This window comes from Heloderma suspectum, chromosome 2 (genome assembly GCF_057233095.1).
Source record: "Heloderma suspectum isolate Gila_16-S chromosome 2, 16-S_ref, whole genome shotgun sequence".
NCBI lineage: Eukaryota > Metazoa > Chordata > Lepidosauria > Squamata > Helodermatidae > Heloderma > Heloderma suspectum.
Genome location: NC_139459.1, coordinates 159047415 through 159063563, shown reverse-complemented (window position 1 = coordinate 159063563; position 16149 = coordinate 159047415). Strand labels below are relative to the sequence as shown.

General features: G+C 45.1%; 1 protein-coding gene across 4 annotated transcripts in view; it reads left to right on the top strand.

Annotated features, from left to right (window-relative positions):
- The window catches only part of CFAP91 (cilia and flagella associated protein 91), a 135769-nt gene extending 119887 nt beyond the window's left edge, over positions 1–15882 (top strand). For all 4 annotated transcript variants that reach the window (XM_084835395.1, XM_084835394.1, XM_084835398.1 and 1 more), the window contains one exon: positions 13266–15882. In XM_084835395.1, the coding sequence (XP_084691521.1) occupies positions 13266–13405 (140 nt within the window). In that variant the 3' untranslated portion in view covers positions 13406–15882. The remainder of the gene's footprint in view (positions 1–13265) is intronic.
- Positions 15883–16149: the final 267 nt, after the last annotated feature.

The following is a 16149-nucleotide window of genomic DNA, read 5'->3' as shown; positions in this document are numbered from 1 at the left end:
TGACCTAAATCATGTCCCTTATGAATATACAGTGGAGGTGACAAATAGATTTAAGGGATTAGACCTGATAGAGTGCCTGAGGAACTATGGACGGAAGTCTGTAACATTGTTCAAGAGGCAGCAAGTAAATCCATCCCAAAGAAAAAGAAATGCAAGAAAGCAAAGTGGCTGTCTGATGAGGCTTTACAAGTAGCTGAGGAAAGAAGGGAAGTGAAAAACAAGGGAGAAAGGGAGAATATACCCAACTGAATGCAGATTTCCAGAGAATAGCAAGGAGAGACAAGAAGGCCTTCTTAAATGAACAATGCAAAGAAATCGAGGAAAACAATAGAATGGGAAAGACTAGAGATCTCTTCAAGAAAATCGGAGATCTCAAGGGAACGTTTTGTGCAAAGACGGGCATGATAAAGGACAAAGAAGGCAGGGACCTAACAGAAGCAGATGAGATTAAGAAGAGGTGGAAAGAATACACAGAAGAACTATACAGGAAAGATCTGAATGTCCCTGATAGCCATGATAGTGCGGTCACTGAACTTGAGCTGGACATCCTAGAGAGTGAAGTCCAGTGGGCCTTAGGAAGCATTACTAACAACAAAGCTAGCGGAGGTGACAGTATTCCAGCTGAGCTATTTAAAATCCTAAAAGATGAAGCTGTTAAAGTGCTGCACTCAATATGCCAACAAATTTGGAACACTCAACAGTGGCCACAAGACTGGAAAAGGTCAGTTTACATTCCAGTTCCAAAGAAGGGCAATGCCAAAGAGTGTTCATACTACCGTACAATTGTGCTCATGTCACATGCCAGCAAGGTGATGCTCAAAATCCTACAAGCTAGGCTTCAGCAGTATGCGAACCGAGAACTACTGGAAGTACAAGCTGGGTTTCGAAGAGGCAGAGGAACTAGAGATCAAATCGCCAACATTTGCTGGATCATGGAGAAAGCAAGAGAATTCCAGAAAAACATCTATTTCTGCTTCATTGACTACGCTAAAGCCTTTGATTGTGTGGATCACAACAAACTGTGGCAAATTCTTAAAGAGATGGGAGTACCAGACCAGCTTACCTGTCTCCTGAGAAACCTGTACGAGGGTCAAGAAGCAACAGTAGGAACCAGACATGGAACAACCGATTGGTTCAAAATTGGGAAAAGAGTATGACAAGGCTCCATATTGTCGCCCTGCTTATTTAACTTATATGCAGAGTACATCATGAAAAACGCCGGGTTGGATGAATCACAGGTCGGAATTAAGATTGCTGGGAGAATTATCAACAACCTCAGATACACAGATGATACCACCCTGATGGCAGAAAGCGAAGAGGATCTAAAGAGCCTCTTGTTGAGGGTGAAAGTGGAGAGTGCAAAAGCTGGTTTGAAACTAAACATTAAAAAAACTAAGATCATGGCATCTGGCCCCATCACTTCCTGGCATATATAGAAGGGGAAGAAATGGAAGCAGTGACAGATTTTACTTTCTTGGGCTCCAGATGCCCAGATCACTGCAGATGGTGACTGTAGCCATGAAATTAAAAGATGCTTTCTCCTTGGGAGGAAAGCTATGGCAAACCTAGACAGCATAGTAAGAAGCAGAGACATCACCTTGCCGACAAAGGTCCGTCTAATCAAAGCTATGGTTTTCCCAGTAGTAATGTATGGCTGTGAGAGATGGACTATAAGGAAGGCTGAGCACCAAAGAATCGATGCTTTCAAACTGTGGTGCTGGAGAAGACTCTTACGAGTCCCCTGGACTGCAAGGAGGTCAAATCAGTCCATCCTAAAGGAAATCAACCCTGAGTGCTCATTGGAAGGACAGATACTGAAGCTGAAGCTCAAATATTTTGGCCACCTAATGCGAAAAGTCACTGGAAAAGACCCTGATGCTGGGAAAGATTGAAGGCAAAAGGAGAAGGGGACGGCAGAGGATGAGATGGCTAAATAGCATCACCGATGCAATGAATATGAACTTGAGCACACTCCGGGACAGAGCAGAGGACAGGTAGGCCTGGGGTGCTATGGTCCATGGGGTCACGAAGAGTCGGACACGACTTAACGACTGAACAACAATAACAAATATCATATTTGTTCACCAATAACAAGTATTTATAGACATGGATCATGCGTCACTTTGCCTGACCAGCCTCAGTAAGTGCTTCAAATAAAGATCTAGGCTATGATTCTGTAAAAGCAGCTGGCTGAAACCTAGATATTAACAAATGCTGCCATTGTAAGTACTGCCATTCAGCCATAATTGGCAAGTCATATTTGACATGCAGGATAGAAAATTACAAAAACTCATCACTGGCACCCACCAGTTGATCCAAAGTAAAAATCACCTTATCTATCCATGTCCACCCAAAAAACATTTTCTACCAGTTTGTAGATCTGGATCGCCCCGTAAAGTCAATTTAGCATGAGAAAATGGATCAAAGTGTAATTGATGTGGCATTATATGCCACACATCTCTAACTGTAGAAACTGTGGGAGGAACCCCATGTGTTCTTTTATGTCTAGAACATAATGCCATTTATTCAGAGAGAGGAACCAGACAAGAAGATTCCAAAAGTGACCAAGGCGGAAGATCTGATGGAGATGGGAAAGTACAAATCGGAAGATAAGTCCAATGATATAAAGGAAGAACCAGAAACCAAACCTACCTTCTTTCATTGGAAGTTGCATTCTTTTCAGATAATCTTGGCGGAGAGGAAACCCCCAAAATTTATGAAAGAAAGCATTGATTTTCTGAAAATATTTGCCAGGTATAGATAGGGGAATCCCACGTATAACATAAACAATCTGAGGTATCCAATTTTGATGGTGCCTAGATGTCATCACTCATCTTGGAATACTTATTCCCAGAGATATAATGATTAAGCTTAATTTAAAAAAAATGATTAATGAGATTTCTCAGGATTTAGGTAGATGGGCATCTTTAAAACTGAGTTTGTGGGGTAAGAGGAATGTTATACCTCAGAGCTATGGTTGAATGGCAATACTTGCAATTGCAGCTTTTGTTAGTATCTAGGTTTGGTGCAGCTGGTTTTACAGCACCAGAATCTCCGTCATTACTGGAAACACTTATTGAGGCATATTGACCCACAACCCATGTTTATAAATACTTATTATTGCTGAGATAGAACAAGCCTTGTGCTCCTTCCCTCCTCCCTTGTAATAATTGTAGTTATAATTTCAATTATCCTCTCCCTCCCAGTTTTTGACTTTTATCTTGGTTCACTTAATCAGGTGGTTTCTAAGGCTGTGGTCCTAGAACACTTTATTGCAAATAGGATTCAATAAATAAAAGTAGGCTTACTTCTAAGTAAACTTGTGTAGGATTGGATTGCACAACTCCTTTCATCAAGACATAGCAAACATTCTCGTTGTCTTTTGTTTACGTTTTGTTTACATTGTCTTTTGTTTACAGTCCACCAGACAAAGACCTGGTTCACGTGTAATGGTGGCAAATTGTGGCTTCATTAATCCATTTTGAATATGCAACCTCTGATCAGAGGTTGCTCTGTGATGTGATCAGACAGGCTCAAGGCAGAATTGTGGAGAAGAGCGTTACTGGTTACCTATCCAACAACACGACAGGATCTTCTGCAAAGGACAAAGCAGGGACGACTATGTCTTCATCCAAGCCGATGTCCCCTCGCCCAACAACTTCCACCGAACAGGCTGATTCTCTGACTCTAGGGCACTCTTTAGCACTCTCGGTCACGAGAAAGATCACTAAAAAGGCGAAGATTCCAAAGTCGGGATCAAATGGCCTTAAAAAACAGAAAAAAAACAGTCCCACAATAGGGAGAGGTCAAGATCTTCTCATGATGACTGGGAGCAGAATTCAGACTGGTCTTGCCCTCTGCAGAGGCCCTACCATTTCGCAGACTGGCATACTTTTCAGGACAGAGAGTACTTTGATCGTGCCAGATATCTGGAGGCAGCTTCGCTTTGGAGCCGCAGGCACAGCAACTGTTTCTCATCCTCCTGCAAGAGATGAGCTCCTTGTGCCTCTGCCTGTGCCACCTTGTTCCTCTTCCCTTTTGCAGAGTCAGTTACGTAGATGCCCCTAAATGGGTTCACTTGACTCTGGCGTCGGTGCCACAGCCGATCCCGCCTGCAGCTGCTGTTCTATGAACGGACTCGGACCATGGCTCAGCTGATAACTACCGGTCCGATTCCTCCTCATCCGTCCCACCTTCCATCCCATCTCCAGATGACATGGCGGGGTCCCAAGAGGGAGCGTCCCCTTCGGAGGACATGTTCAACTTTGCTGAGCAAGTCAGCAGGATGGCCCATTCGTTGGGCATTGAAGTACTCCAGCCATATACAGGATCCTGTCTTCGACTCTGTCCGTACTGAGTCGTCAAAACTGGCATCGGTTCCCTTCCTCCCAACCTTCCTTCAGACCATTCAACAGTCCTGGAAGACTCCATCCTCCATGACCCCAACATCTAAATGCCTTGAATCCCTTTATCGAGTACAGGAAAAGGGTGCAGAGTTTCTGTATTTACACCCGCGCCCCAACTCAATTATCATGGAGTCGGCACAGGGAAGGTTGCAAAAGCATCACATGTTGCCGGTCAACAAGGAGGGGAGAAGGTTGGCTCTTTTATAGAATCATAGAATAGATTAGAAGGGGCCTACAAGGCCATCGAGTCCAACCCCCTGCTCAGTGCAGGAATCCAAGTCAGAGCATCCCTGACAGTTGGCTGCCCAGCCTCATCTTGAATGCCTCCAGTGTGGGAGAGCCCACCACCTCCCTAGGTCATTGGTTCCATTGTCATATTGCTCTAACAGTCAGGAAGTTTTTCCTGATGTTCAGCTGGAATTTGGCTTCCTGTAACTTGAGCCCATTATTCTGTGCCCTGCACTCTGGGATGATCGAGAAGAGATGCTGTCCTTCCTGTCTGTGACAACCTTTCAAGGCCTTGAAGAGTACTATCATATCTCCCCTCAGTCTTCTCTTCTCAAGGCTAAACATGCCCAGTTCTTTCAGTCTCTCTTCATAGGGCTTTGTTTCCAGTCCCCTGATTATCTTTGTTGCCCTCCTCTGAACCCTCTCCAATGCATCCTTCTTAAAATTGCAGACATCCTTCAATGTCTGCAATGCATCCTTCTTAAAATGTGGTCCCCAGAACTGGACACAGTACTCCAGATGAGGCCTAACCAGTGCTGAGTAGAGGGGAACTAGTACTTCCTGGGGTTTGGAAGCTATGCGGTAATGCACCCTAAAATAGCATTGGCCCTTTTTGCAGCCACATCACGTTGTTGGCTCATATTCAGCTTGTGATCTACAACAATTCCAAGATCCTTCTCGCTTGTAGTGTGGTTGAGCCATGTATCCCCCATCTTGTAACTGTGCATTTGGTTTCTTTTTCCTAGGTGCAGAACTTGGCATTTATCCCTATTAAATGTCATTCTGTTGTTTTCTGCCCAGCACTCCAGTCTATCACGATCACTTTGCATTTTGTTTCTGTCTTCCAAAGTATTAGCTATCCCGCCCAATTTTGTGTCATCTGCAAATGTGATCAGCATTCCGTGCACCTTCTCCTCCAAGTCATTAATAAAAATGTTGAAGAGCACTGGGCCCAGGACTGAGCCCTGCAGTACCCCGCTCGTTACCTCTCCCCAGTTTGAGAAGATCACATTGATAAGCACTGTTTGAGTCCAATTCTGTGGATCCTATGGATCCACCAGATCGTTGTTTCATCTAGCCCACCTTGAGCTAGTTTGCTCCTCAGGATGTCATGGGGCACTTTGTCAAAAGCTTTGCTGAAGTCAAGGTATATGATTCCCACAGTCCACAAGGGAGGTGACTTGATCAAAAAATGAGATCAGATTCATCTGGCAGGATTTGTTCTTGACAAATCCATGTTGGCTTCGAGTAATCACTGCATTGTTTTCAAGGTGCTTACAGATGGATTGCTTTATCAATTGCTCCAGAATTTTCCCAGGGATTGATGTCAGACTGACTGGTCTGTAGTTCCTAGGTTCCTCCTTTTTACCCTTTTTGAAGATAGGGACCACATTAGCTCTCTTCCAGTCATTTGGCACTTCACCTGTCCTCCATGATTGCTCAAAGAGAATAGACAGCGGTTCTGAGAGTTCTTCTGCCAGTTCCTTGATTACTCTAGGATGCAGTTCATCTGGCCCTAGAGATTTGAACTCATTCAGAGTAATTAGGTGTTCCTTGACCATGTGCCTATCGATCTCAAGCTGCAATCCTGCCCCTTCAGCCTGTACTTTGCCTTTGCCGGGGGGTCATAGACCTTCTTTTGTGAGAAGACTGAGCCAAAGTAGGAATTGAGCACCTCTGCCTTTTCTTTGTTATCTGTTATCATTTTGCTTTTGCCATCCTATTTAATAGCTGAACAACCATTTCTTTCCTCTGTCTGTATGCACGTAGCTGAAGAAAGCCTTTCTGTTGCTTTTAGCCTCCCTCGCTAACCTCAGCTCGTTCTCAGCTTTAGCCTTCCTGATGCCATCCCTGCAAGTCTGTGCTACCTGCCTGTACTCTTCCTTTGTTGCTTGGCCTTCTTTCCACTTCCTATGTGTGTCCTTTTTTGTTTTCAGGTCATCTCTAAGCTTTTTGTGAAGCCAAATTGGCTTCTTCTGTTGCCTTCCACCTTTTCGTCTTGTTGGAATTGTTTGTAATGGGGCCTTGAGAATTTCCTTTTTGAAAAGCTCCCACCCATCTTGGACTCCTTTTCTCGTTAGAGTCGCTTGCCATGGGACCTGCCATTGTTCTGAGTTTATTAAAATCAGCTTTCCTAAAATCTAGCGTACGCGTTTGACTACACCCGGCTTTTGCTTCCCTTAGAACCAAGAACTCCAGTATAACATGGTCGCTTTCCCCCAGAGTTCCTGTAAGTGCTACTTTATCCACTACGTCATCTCTGTTGGTTAGGATCAAGTCAAGGAGAGCTGATCCTCTAGTTCCTTCCTCCACTTTCTGTAGGAGGAAGTTATCCGCCAGGAATTTCCTGGAGGGGCCATGTTTTGCAGAATTTGTCTCCCAACAAATATTGGGGAAATTGAAGTGCCCCATTACTACTACATCATGTTCCTTGAGACATTGGCTATTTGCTTTTCAAAAGTTTCATCCTCGTCTTCTCCTTGATTGGGTAGCCGGTAGTAGACTCCGACCACCAAGTTCCTTTTATTCTTTGCTCTATTTATTTTAACCCAGATGCTCTCGATGGGGCTACCAAGCTCATCCTCCTGTATTTCTGTGCAGAGATATGTATTTTTCACAGATAGTGCAACCCCACCTCCCTTTCTGTTCCTCCTGTTCTTTTTGAACAAGTTATAGCCTTCAATTGCTATATTCCAGTCATGGGAGTCATCCCACCAAGTCTCAGTTACACCAATCAAGTCATAATTTCCCTCCTGTATTAAGAGTTCAAGTTCGTTCTGTTTGTTTCCCATACTCTGGGATGTATATAGACATTGAAGACCATGTCCTTCATAGTCTGGCTTTCTTCCTACATGTGTCTGAAGACTATTATTGGGCGCTGTTAGAGCTGTTCTGTCAGTTGCATTGCATGAGCCTTCTTTGTCCATTATTACCCCCAACTTTACATCTCCCTTTCCCATAGGATTCAGTTTAAAGCTCTCCTGATGAAGTTCTTCATGCTGTGGCCAAACACATTCTTCCCAGCCTTTGTGAGGTGCAACCCGGCCCTTGCCAACTGTCTGCATTACTCCGTCTTCGCAAACCCTCTTTCTGGAGACATCCATCCCAAAAAGGAGCTATCCAAAGAGTTTTTTCATTCTGGTTGGAAGACGGCTTCTTTTCTCGGTATTTCACTGTACTGAAACAGGACGGAGGCCTCCACCCCATCATGGACTTGAGGGACTTAAACAAGTTCATCACCCCCAGAAGGTTCAGAATGATCACGTTGGCCATGATTTTCCCTCTTCTTCGAAGGAATGTTTGGTTTGCTGCCATAGACCTGAAGGATGCGTACTTTCATATAGCAATTGTGGATGCCCTCCATCGTTACCTACGCTTCATCTTCGGTACTGACATGTTCCAGTTTCGGGTCCTGCCCTTTGGTCGGCGACCACCCCGAAAGTTGTTATGAAGTGCATGGTGGATGAAGTGCATGGTGTACACCTACCTGAGACTTCAGGGAATCGAGGTCTATCCTTATCTGGACAACTGGCTGCTCGTCTCGGACTCCCAAGAGGATCTTTACCGTACCATCGGGATTGTTCTGAACTTTCTGGGTGTGTTGGGCCTGTATCTCAACAGGGAGAAATCAACTCTGAACCCTACTCAACATCTCCAGTTTATAGGGGTGCTACTGGGTTTTACAACTGCATGTGCTTACCTTCTGTGAAACCAGCAGGTTCAGCTGGTTACTCTTGTGGAGACCGTCTTCCTTCATCAATGGGTCACCCCCTGTACCATTCAAGTTTTGCTGGAACACATGGCAGCTATGGTCACAGTTGTTCAGTGGGTGGCCACTGCAGAACTGGTTGCTCCAAAATTTCAATTCCACTGTGGATGCTCAGCATTGCCGACTCATGATCCCGGACAAAGTGTTGACATCCCTTCTCTGGTGGATGCAGCCATGCAACTTGGACCGAGGAGTTCCCTTCATCCAGCCATCATCTACTTGAATCCTGATGACAGACACCTCATTCTCAGGATGGGGAGCCCACTGTGGCCTGCTGCGTACTCAGGGTATTTGGTCTGTGAAAGAAAAGGGGTACCACATAAACTTCCTACAGTTTCTTGCAGCTTCAATGCAAGCTTTCGAACCTTACCTTCAGGGACGACATGTGCAAATTCTGACCAACAATAAGGCAGTCTTTTGGCACATCCAGAAGCAAGGTGGTATGCATTCCTCCCAGGCTGTCAACCTCACTCTGGACATTTTCCAGTGGGCAACCCAGCAGCACATCATCTTGAGTGCTCTTCACATTGCTGGACGAGATAAAGTTCTAGCGGATACCCTAAGTCAGGCGTACCAATTGTCTCACGAGTGGGGGATGTTGGCTCACAACTTGGATCAGCTGTTCCTGGAATGGGGTCCTGTTTGCGACACAGTGGACCTATTTACGACATGAGCAAATGCGGCCTGCGCTCATTTCTGCACAAGAATGGGGATCAGTCATCATCTGTGGGCGATGTGTTCCAGCTACAGTGGTGAGGGAAACTTTTTTATCTGTTCCCTGTGTTTCTCCTCCTCTCCAAGGTGCTGCAGAAGATAGCACATGACAGGCTGCATTCTAATTGCTCCTTGGTGGCCGAGGCAACCATGGTTCCGAACCCTTCTGCATCTGTTGGGACCAAGGCAGGATTCGACATCTGGATGTCGACACTCTGAAACTAACAGCTTGGCAGATTCGGCAATAAATATTGTACCTCCAGTTCCACCCGGAGTTCAGGCAGTCCTGGATGTGGCTTGGAAGCCGGCTACTCATCGGTCCTATGCTGCAAAGTGGTCGTCTTTTCTGAAGTTTGCTCATTTTCATGCTTTTTATCCTCTTCAGGCATCGGTGGAGAATGTTATTTTCTTTTTGCATAGTTTGTTCCAAAAAGGCCTAAAATGTTCGTCCAGAAGAGTGTATTTGGCGGCTCTTTCTTGTTACAGAGGGTCGGTTCAAGGTTTCTCCTACTTTACTCACCCTACTACTCACCAGTTTCTGAGGGGTCTAAGGAACTTGGTGCCTCCAGTGTGACCTCTGGTTCCTCAGTGGAATCTCTCTGTTGTCTTACACACCCGCCTCTCGAAACCCTTCAAGCCTCTGGCCATGACTGACCGTTGTTTACTATCGTGGAAAGTGGTTTTCCTGGTCGCCATCACGTCCTCTACGCATGTTAGTCAGATCTCCACCTTATGAGTGGATCATCTCTACATAATTTTCCACAAGGACAAGGTTGACCAGAGACCAGATGTTGACTTTTTACCTAAGGTGGTCTCTGATTTTCATGTCAACCAAACCATATCACTGCCGCCTTCTTCTGACCTGGAGAGAAAGCTGCATGCTCTCAATGTCAAGAGGTAATTGGCCCTTTACAAGTCCAAGACAGTGTTGTTCCGTACCACGCAGTGCCTTTTTGTTTCCTATGGGGTCCCAAGAAGGGCTCTCCTGTCTCCTCCCAGAGGAGGAGGATCGTGCAAACTATTGGTCTGGCCTATGATTTGTCTGGGTTGGAATGGCCTTCGCACATTGGAGCACATTCCACTCAAGGAGTAGCCACGTCTACAACTTTTACCAAAGGCTTACTGCTGTTGGATTTATGCAGGTCAGCTGTGTGGTTGAAACCATCGACATTTGTTGATATTTGTCAGCACTACAAACTCTATGTCAAAGCACAGGCAGACTGTGCTTTTGGGTGAGCCGTGCTGTTATCAGTCTTGGCTTAGGACACCTCCCTCCCTCTGGTAAGTGAGCTTGTTAATCACCCGTATGTGTGATGCACAGAGACCATGAAGAGGAAATGCAGGTTGCTTACCTGTAACTGCAGTTCTTCGAGCTGTCATCTGTGCATTCACACAACCCACCCACTGTCCCCGCTTCGGTTTCAATGTCAGATTCGATGTGGGTACCGAGGCGTGATTGTTTCTTCTCTTGGATCCGAGGCCATACTAGCCGGTCTCAAGGAAGTGAGGGAATGAGTGGGAACCTTCTGGGACATGCACAGTGGACAGTGGGGGAGGGTTCTGGCTAAAACGTTCCTCAGCTATAGAAGCTTCCTGAATGAGACTCAGCGCAGGCTCAGAGCCCATATGTATGAATGCACAGATGACCACTCAAAGAACTACAGTTACAGGTAAGCAACCTGTATTTCCACTCATTGAGGCTGCATCTGGAGTACTATGTCCAGTTCTGGCAGTGGTGTTTTAAGGACACTGACAAATTGGACAACCAGGATAGTGAGTGATCTGGAACCAAAGTCCTATGAGGAACAACTGAAAGAAATGGGCATGTTTAGCCTGGAGAAGAGAAGATTAAGGGGAGATATGATAGTGATCTTCAAATATCTGAAGGGCTGACATGCAGCAGATGGAGGAGACTTGTTCAGAGGGCAGAACTAGAACTAACAGGTTCTCTTTTCTCTTGTATGGGAAGAGGGGAAGGGTGTCTATTGAAATGTCCAACAGGTGATCAAAGCCAAGTTGATCTCCTATCATGTAGAATGTTATCTGCTCTAAACCTACCAGCTGGCTCCAAATACAAAATTGCAGGGGAGTAGATTTTGGTTGAATATTAGGAGAAACTTCCTAATGGTAAGAGCTGTTTGACACTGGTGTAAGAGAATACCTTAGAAGGTGGTGGGCTGTCCTTCACTGGATTTACATACAGAGGATGGATAGCCATCTGTTAGGGTACTTGCAGTCTGTATTGAGAAGGAGGTTGGACTAGATGATTTCTGAGGTACCTTTCACCTCTGTGGTTCTGTGTCACTGCTGCGAGATTAACTGGGTGGTTTTGAGTACTAAACATTCAACTTCCAACTTTGACTATTCCATCTAAATATCTTACGGTTTATAGAGAAACATAAAAACCATGAGATCCATCCTTCCCCCAAATCTTCCCCAGTCAGCCACCATTCTTTAGTACTGCCAAAAGACAACTGTCCCCTGCTACTCAAGATGTTTCTGTTGCCTGGGTAGAATTGTCAGAGCCCAAGTAGCTTTTTAAGCTGATGGCAGGTGGACAGGGCTAAGCTTTTCTTCTTCTAGCCACAGGGCTCTGGCTGTTAAGATGGCTCTCTCTTTTCTCTTGTATGGGAAGAGGGGAAGGGTGACTGTTGAAATGTCCAACAAGTGAGCAAAGCCAGGTTGATCTCCTATCATGTAGAATGTTATCTGCTCTGAACCTACCACCTGGCTCCAAATACAAAACACATAAATCAATATAAATGAATTAAGAATCCACCATAGTTTTGAGCTAGGGTTTAAAAGTCTGGGAAGCAGAAGCTGCAGCAAAGTCCAGATGAAATTAAGTCAAATTGCAAATCTTGTCAAACATGGCCAAAGGGAGTATGTCCCTCCTTCTCCCAGAAAGGAGCCATGCGCAAACTGTACTGTCTTCTAGAACCCCTTCTTTTGTGGGTTTGCATGTCATACTCTCAAAGAGCAGCAGCAGAGTTACTTTTGAATAAACACCCCATTCTGCCATGTAACAGTATGCTGGGGTGTTTACTCCTGAGTAGCTCTACTGGAAGGTTGGTAGTGGTTTCAGCCTCCTTCTTGAAAGGGCAGGCCAGAGCCCTGCCCATTCAAGCAGATATGCTCTAACAAAAGGGGTGCAGTGTGTCATAGGCATCTTTTCCTTGGGTATATTCTAGCCCGCCATTCAAACAGCAGATTCGTACCCTTCTTGACAGCAGATCCACCCAGCATGTATATATGCTTGCTCCTGAGATGATCTACTGATGAGTGGCAGGGATCTAGGCTACTGCTTGAAATGGAGCCCTTTCCATCCAGCAGACCTGCTCCTGAAGAGGTGAGCTATGGCCCTTCAATACATGCCATGCAGATTGTAGAGGAAAGTGAGTCCCACTTTAATGAGGGATTTGCTTTCCCACAATAAAACCCAGAAGTAAAATTATAATCAGTGACTTCAGATGAGAGCTGAAGTCTCACCAGACTTCATGGTGAGAGCTGCATACAGGACATAGCTCAGAAAAAAGAACACGTGGGAACACCTCCTAAAGATTTGGAGGCAAAACAGTTGCTTGCATATCTTGAAAGGAATTATTTGAATTTTCTGTCCCAACGCAGGCAAACATACAAGCTGCTATAGGTACAAAAGGTGAACTTTGCTGTTTTATATCTATTTTGTAGGTACTGTAAGGACTATTGCACAAATAAAAAGGACTGTAAAAGTCCATGTGTCTGTCCAGTTACCACTAGTGACTTAAACTAGTGGCTTGGTGACTGGCACCTGGGTTGCCAAAGAGAGCAGCAAAGAGAGCAGCGTTCTCCTTACACTGTTGTTGTAGAAGCTGTTTTCAGTGCAGTGACTCAGCTCAGTGGAAGTTATGAAGTAGTGATAGTGAGAGCGCCTATGAGCATCTGCACAGGAAGGTGATTGGAGTGCACCAGAGGGAATAGGATCCCTCTGCTCACTGGAGCAATCAGGGGTCTCAGTCTCTCCTTCTAAGCTGGCTCCTAAAAATGCTATTTGACAAGTTTTACAAAATATTTTTAAGTGTATGAATTTACATGAAGGGAGACATTTTCTTTGATGTCTCAGGCAATCAGAAGCTGCTCTAAGTGATCTACTCTGTTTTCTTGGTCAGACTGTTCTGAAAATTCCTGGAAGGAGGAAACGCAGTTGGATCACAGTTACCACATAAGAATGCATGAAGCCTTCTCCTGCAGTTTTGAGCAGGTGCTGTGTCTCAAAAGACATCTGTTATGTCTATGTCTGAAGAAATAAAGCTGGAATACTAGGACTAACTACATGCTTGTTTCTTAACAAGTGCACGTTACTTTTAGATAACAGAGGGTGCATCATATGAAAAGATGTCTTAGGGCTACAACAAATGAACAGTAGTGTTAAGTAACCCTGCACAGCTTCACCTCCAAGCTTCACCCTATGCAGTAAACATCTCAATTTACTCAACTGTTCTGTCTACAAGGCCCTTTTATTATTTGTGCTGTGCCTACCCCACGATCTTCTCCTGGTACAAGAACTGGACTGGAATTCCCTGCCCACACCCTGTAGATTATGAGAAATTACAGTCCTCACTATATTATTCCAGTTAACCTAGGGAAAACAGTGACTGAAAGGAAGTTACTAGACTCAGGTCAAATATATCTGCAACAAAATATCCTTAAAACACAAGGGCTTGTATCAATCCAGTTAGCTTCACAATTCAACTAAGAGAAGGTACAATTAATTTTGTTAGCAACACCTGGTTCGCATGTAAGGCTGGGCAATTCTTGGATTGTTTAATCCAGGAATTGTGAGAGGATTAGAACCCATGATTTGTTGTTGGGTAAATCTGGGTTGTTTAACCCATAAACAACCCAGAGTTTCCAGTTTCGGATGTCACAAAACAACCCAGGAGGGCTGAAAACAGAAATGGTATGTGTGAGGCTCATGTGCTCCGCTCCTCCTGCAGTTCCTGGGTTAAACAACCTAGGAATTTCCCAGTGTTAGGTGTGAACTGGATTTATATATAGAATGTAACTTAAAGCAGAATAGGGGAAACATAAATGCATTCAGGGCCAGCACAAGGTTTTTGGTACCCAAGACCAAAAGGTACCCGAGTTATTGCCTTGCCCATTTTCTCCTTTGGTGAGAGACAGTGCAGAGAACACCCTGCAGAAGCAATCCTTTCATTTCACACAGTGTCTGAGAGTGCAAGGCATTTTCTCCTGCATAATGTGAATCTGGGTTGCTGCACTGGAGAGGTGGGGGAGATATTTTGCTTTGCAAAGGGCTGCTAGGAAGAGAGGAAGAGAAATAGCTTCCTCTCAAGAGCATGAAAGAGAGAGGATTCATTTGTCCCCGTCTGCCCCATGTGATGTGCATGGTGGAGGAAAGTGGCAATCCCAGTTGCTTCTTTACCCTGAACGCCACAGGTATGGTTGCCAGGTCTGCAACTTTGACCATGCATTTCAGAATTTTAACTTTCTTTGCAGTACCTCCTCATCATACGCAATCAGGCTCCATCAGGCTCCACCCAAGGGCACCAGGCCCAGGCAGGTTCTTCCAGTAACTTATTTCCTGCCATCCTCTGCCCTAAGCATTATCCCACCCTCCCCAAGCTCCATCTGCTTATCACCCAGGTTCCTCCCCTGTGTCTCAGACCTGAGTCTCAGGAGATGTAACAACCCTGCTGTAGTATTGCAGAGTACCCCTGGAACAAAGGGACCGCTATATTCTGCTCAAAACAAGATGGCATCTGATGCTGTTTATGCCCTGCTTACTCAAAATATCTTGATGCTTCAGCCTCAATAGACCATGAGAAATGAAGGGGTGGGAGGTATACCACAAATTACATACGATTACATTAAGGGGACGTGGGGAATGCTAGTTTATAAGCCATAGTATACAATGCTGTTTGCTTTACAGCAGGGCTTTTTTTTTGTAACCTTGTATGCCTTAGGAGGAGCTGTTAAGATAAACATTATATCAAATAACCCAAACCCCAGTCTTTCAGCTGTTGGGAACAGATAAGCACACTTCTGGCTAGGTTGGACACCCACCTTTGAATGGGGTGACATCATCTTATAATCATCCCATTATGCCATGGTCTTCCTGGACCATTGGGCTGAACGAACTGTATGTAGTTTGGACTGGAATCACATAACCATTGCCAGAAGACACAGAGGTGAGTGTGGGAACCAGCAACTCTAATTACCCCAGTATTTGTTTGGGATATACGTAAGAAGGACACTTACACAAGAGAACCTCAGCTCCATCCCTGCCCAAGACCAGCTACAGCCTCCCTGTTCTAGGCTTGATCACCCTAGTACAGTGGAATTGGGACATTGGGTGAGAATAGCATTATATTTGTTTGTCCGTTGATTCAATCATTATGCAACCATTCACCTCCTCATGTGTAGGGCTCAAGTGTGTAGGGGGACATGGGTGCACATGTGAGCCAGCATACTCAGTTAGAAATTTGTGCATTGAGCATGAAGGACTGAAGAGGGCTCCGTAAACGCTCAGCACAGTTACAGTGTTCCTGCAATCAGGAATCCTGACAAGGCAGGGTTCGCAATGAACCCTGGGTACTGGGTGTGCAGGGATGCTGGCTTACATGGGCACTCACGTCCCCCTACACACCTTAGCCCTAAAACCATGCAGCAAATGTCTGCATAGGGTTTTAGCGGTTAGAAAATACTTTACTCATGTCTGCAGTGTACTTCTACTTCTGTGTATTAATAAAGCTTTGAACCTGCATTCTGAGTCTGTGTTCCTTTGAGTCAATCCGATATATCCCAGTTCTTGGGCTGGTAAAAAGAACTAACAGGTACTTGCAACGGAAGATTTCCCCCCTCCCCACAAATAAGGGATGGTACCCTGGAAGAACTACCTGCCTGTAGGAAACAGGCCTAAGAGGAAGGGTGAGCCTGGGAGTGGCAGTGGGAAGCTAGGGAGGTAATTGGGAACTTGGACCATTTTCACAGAACCTACCAGCAGATAAGAGAGAAGCCAGCAGCACAGCT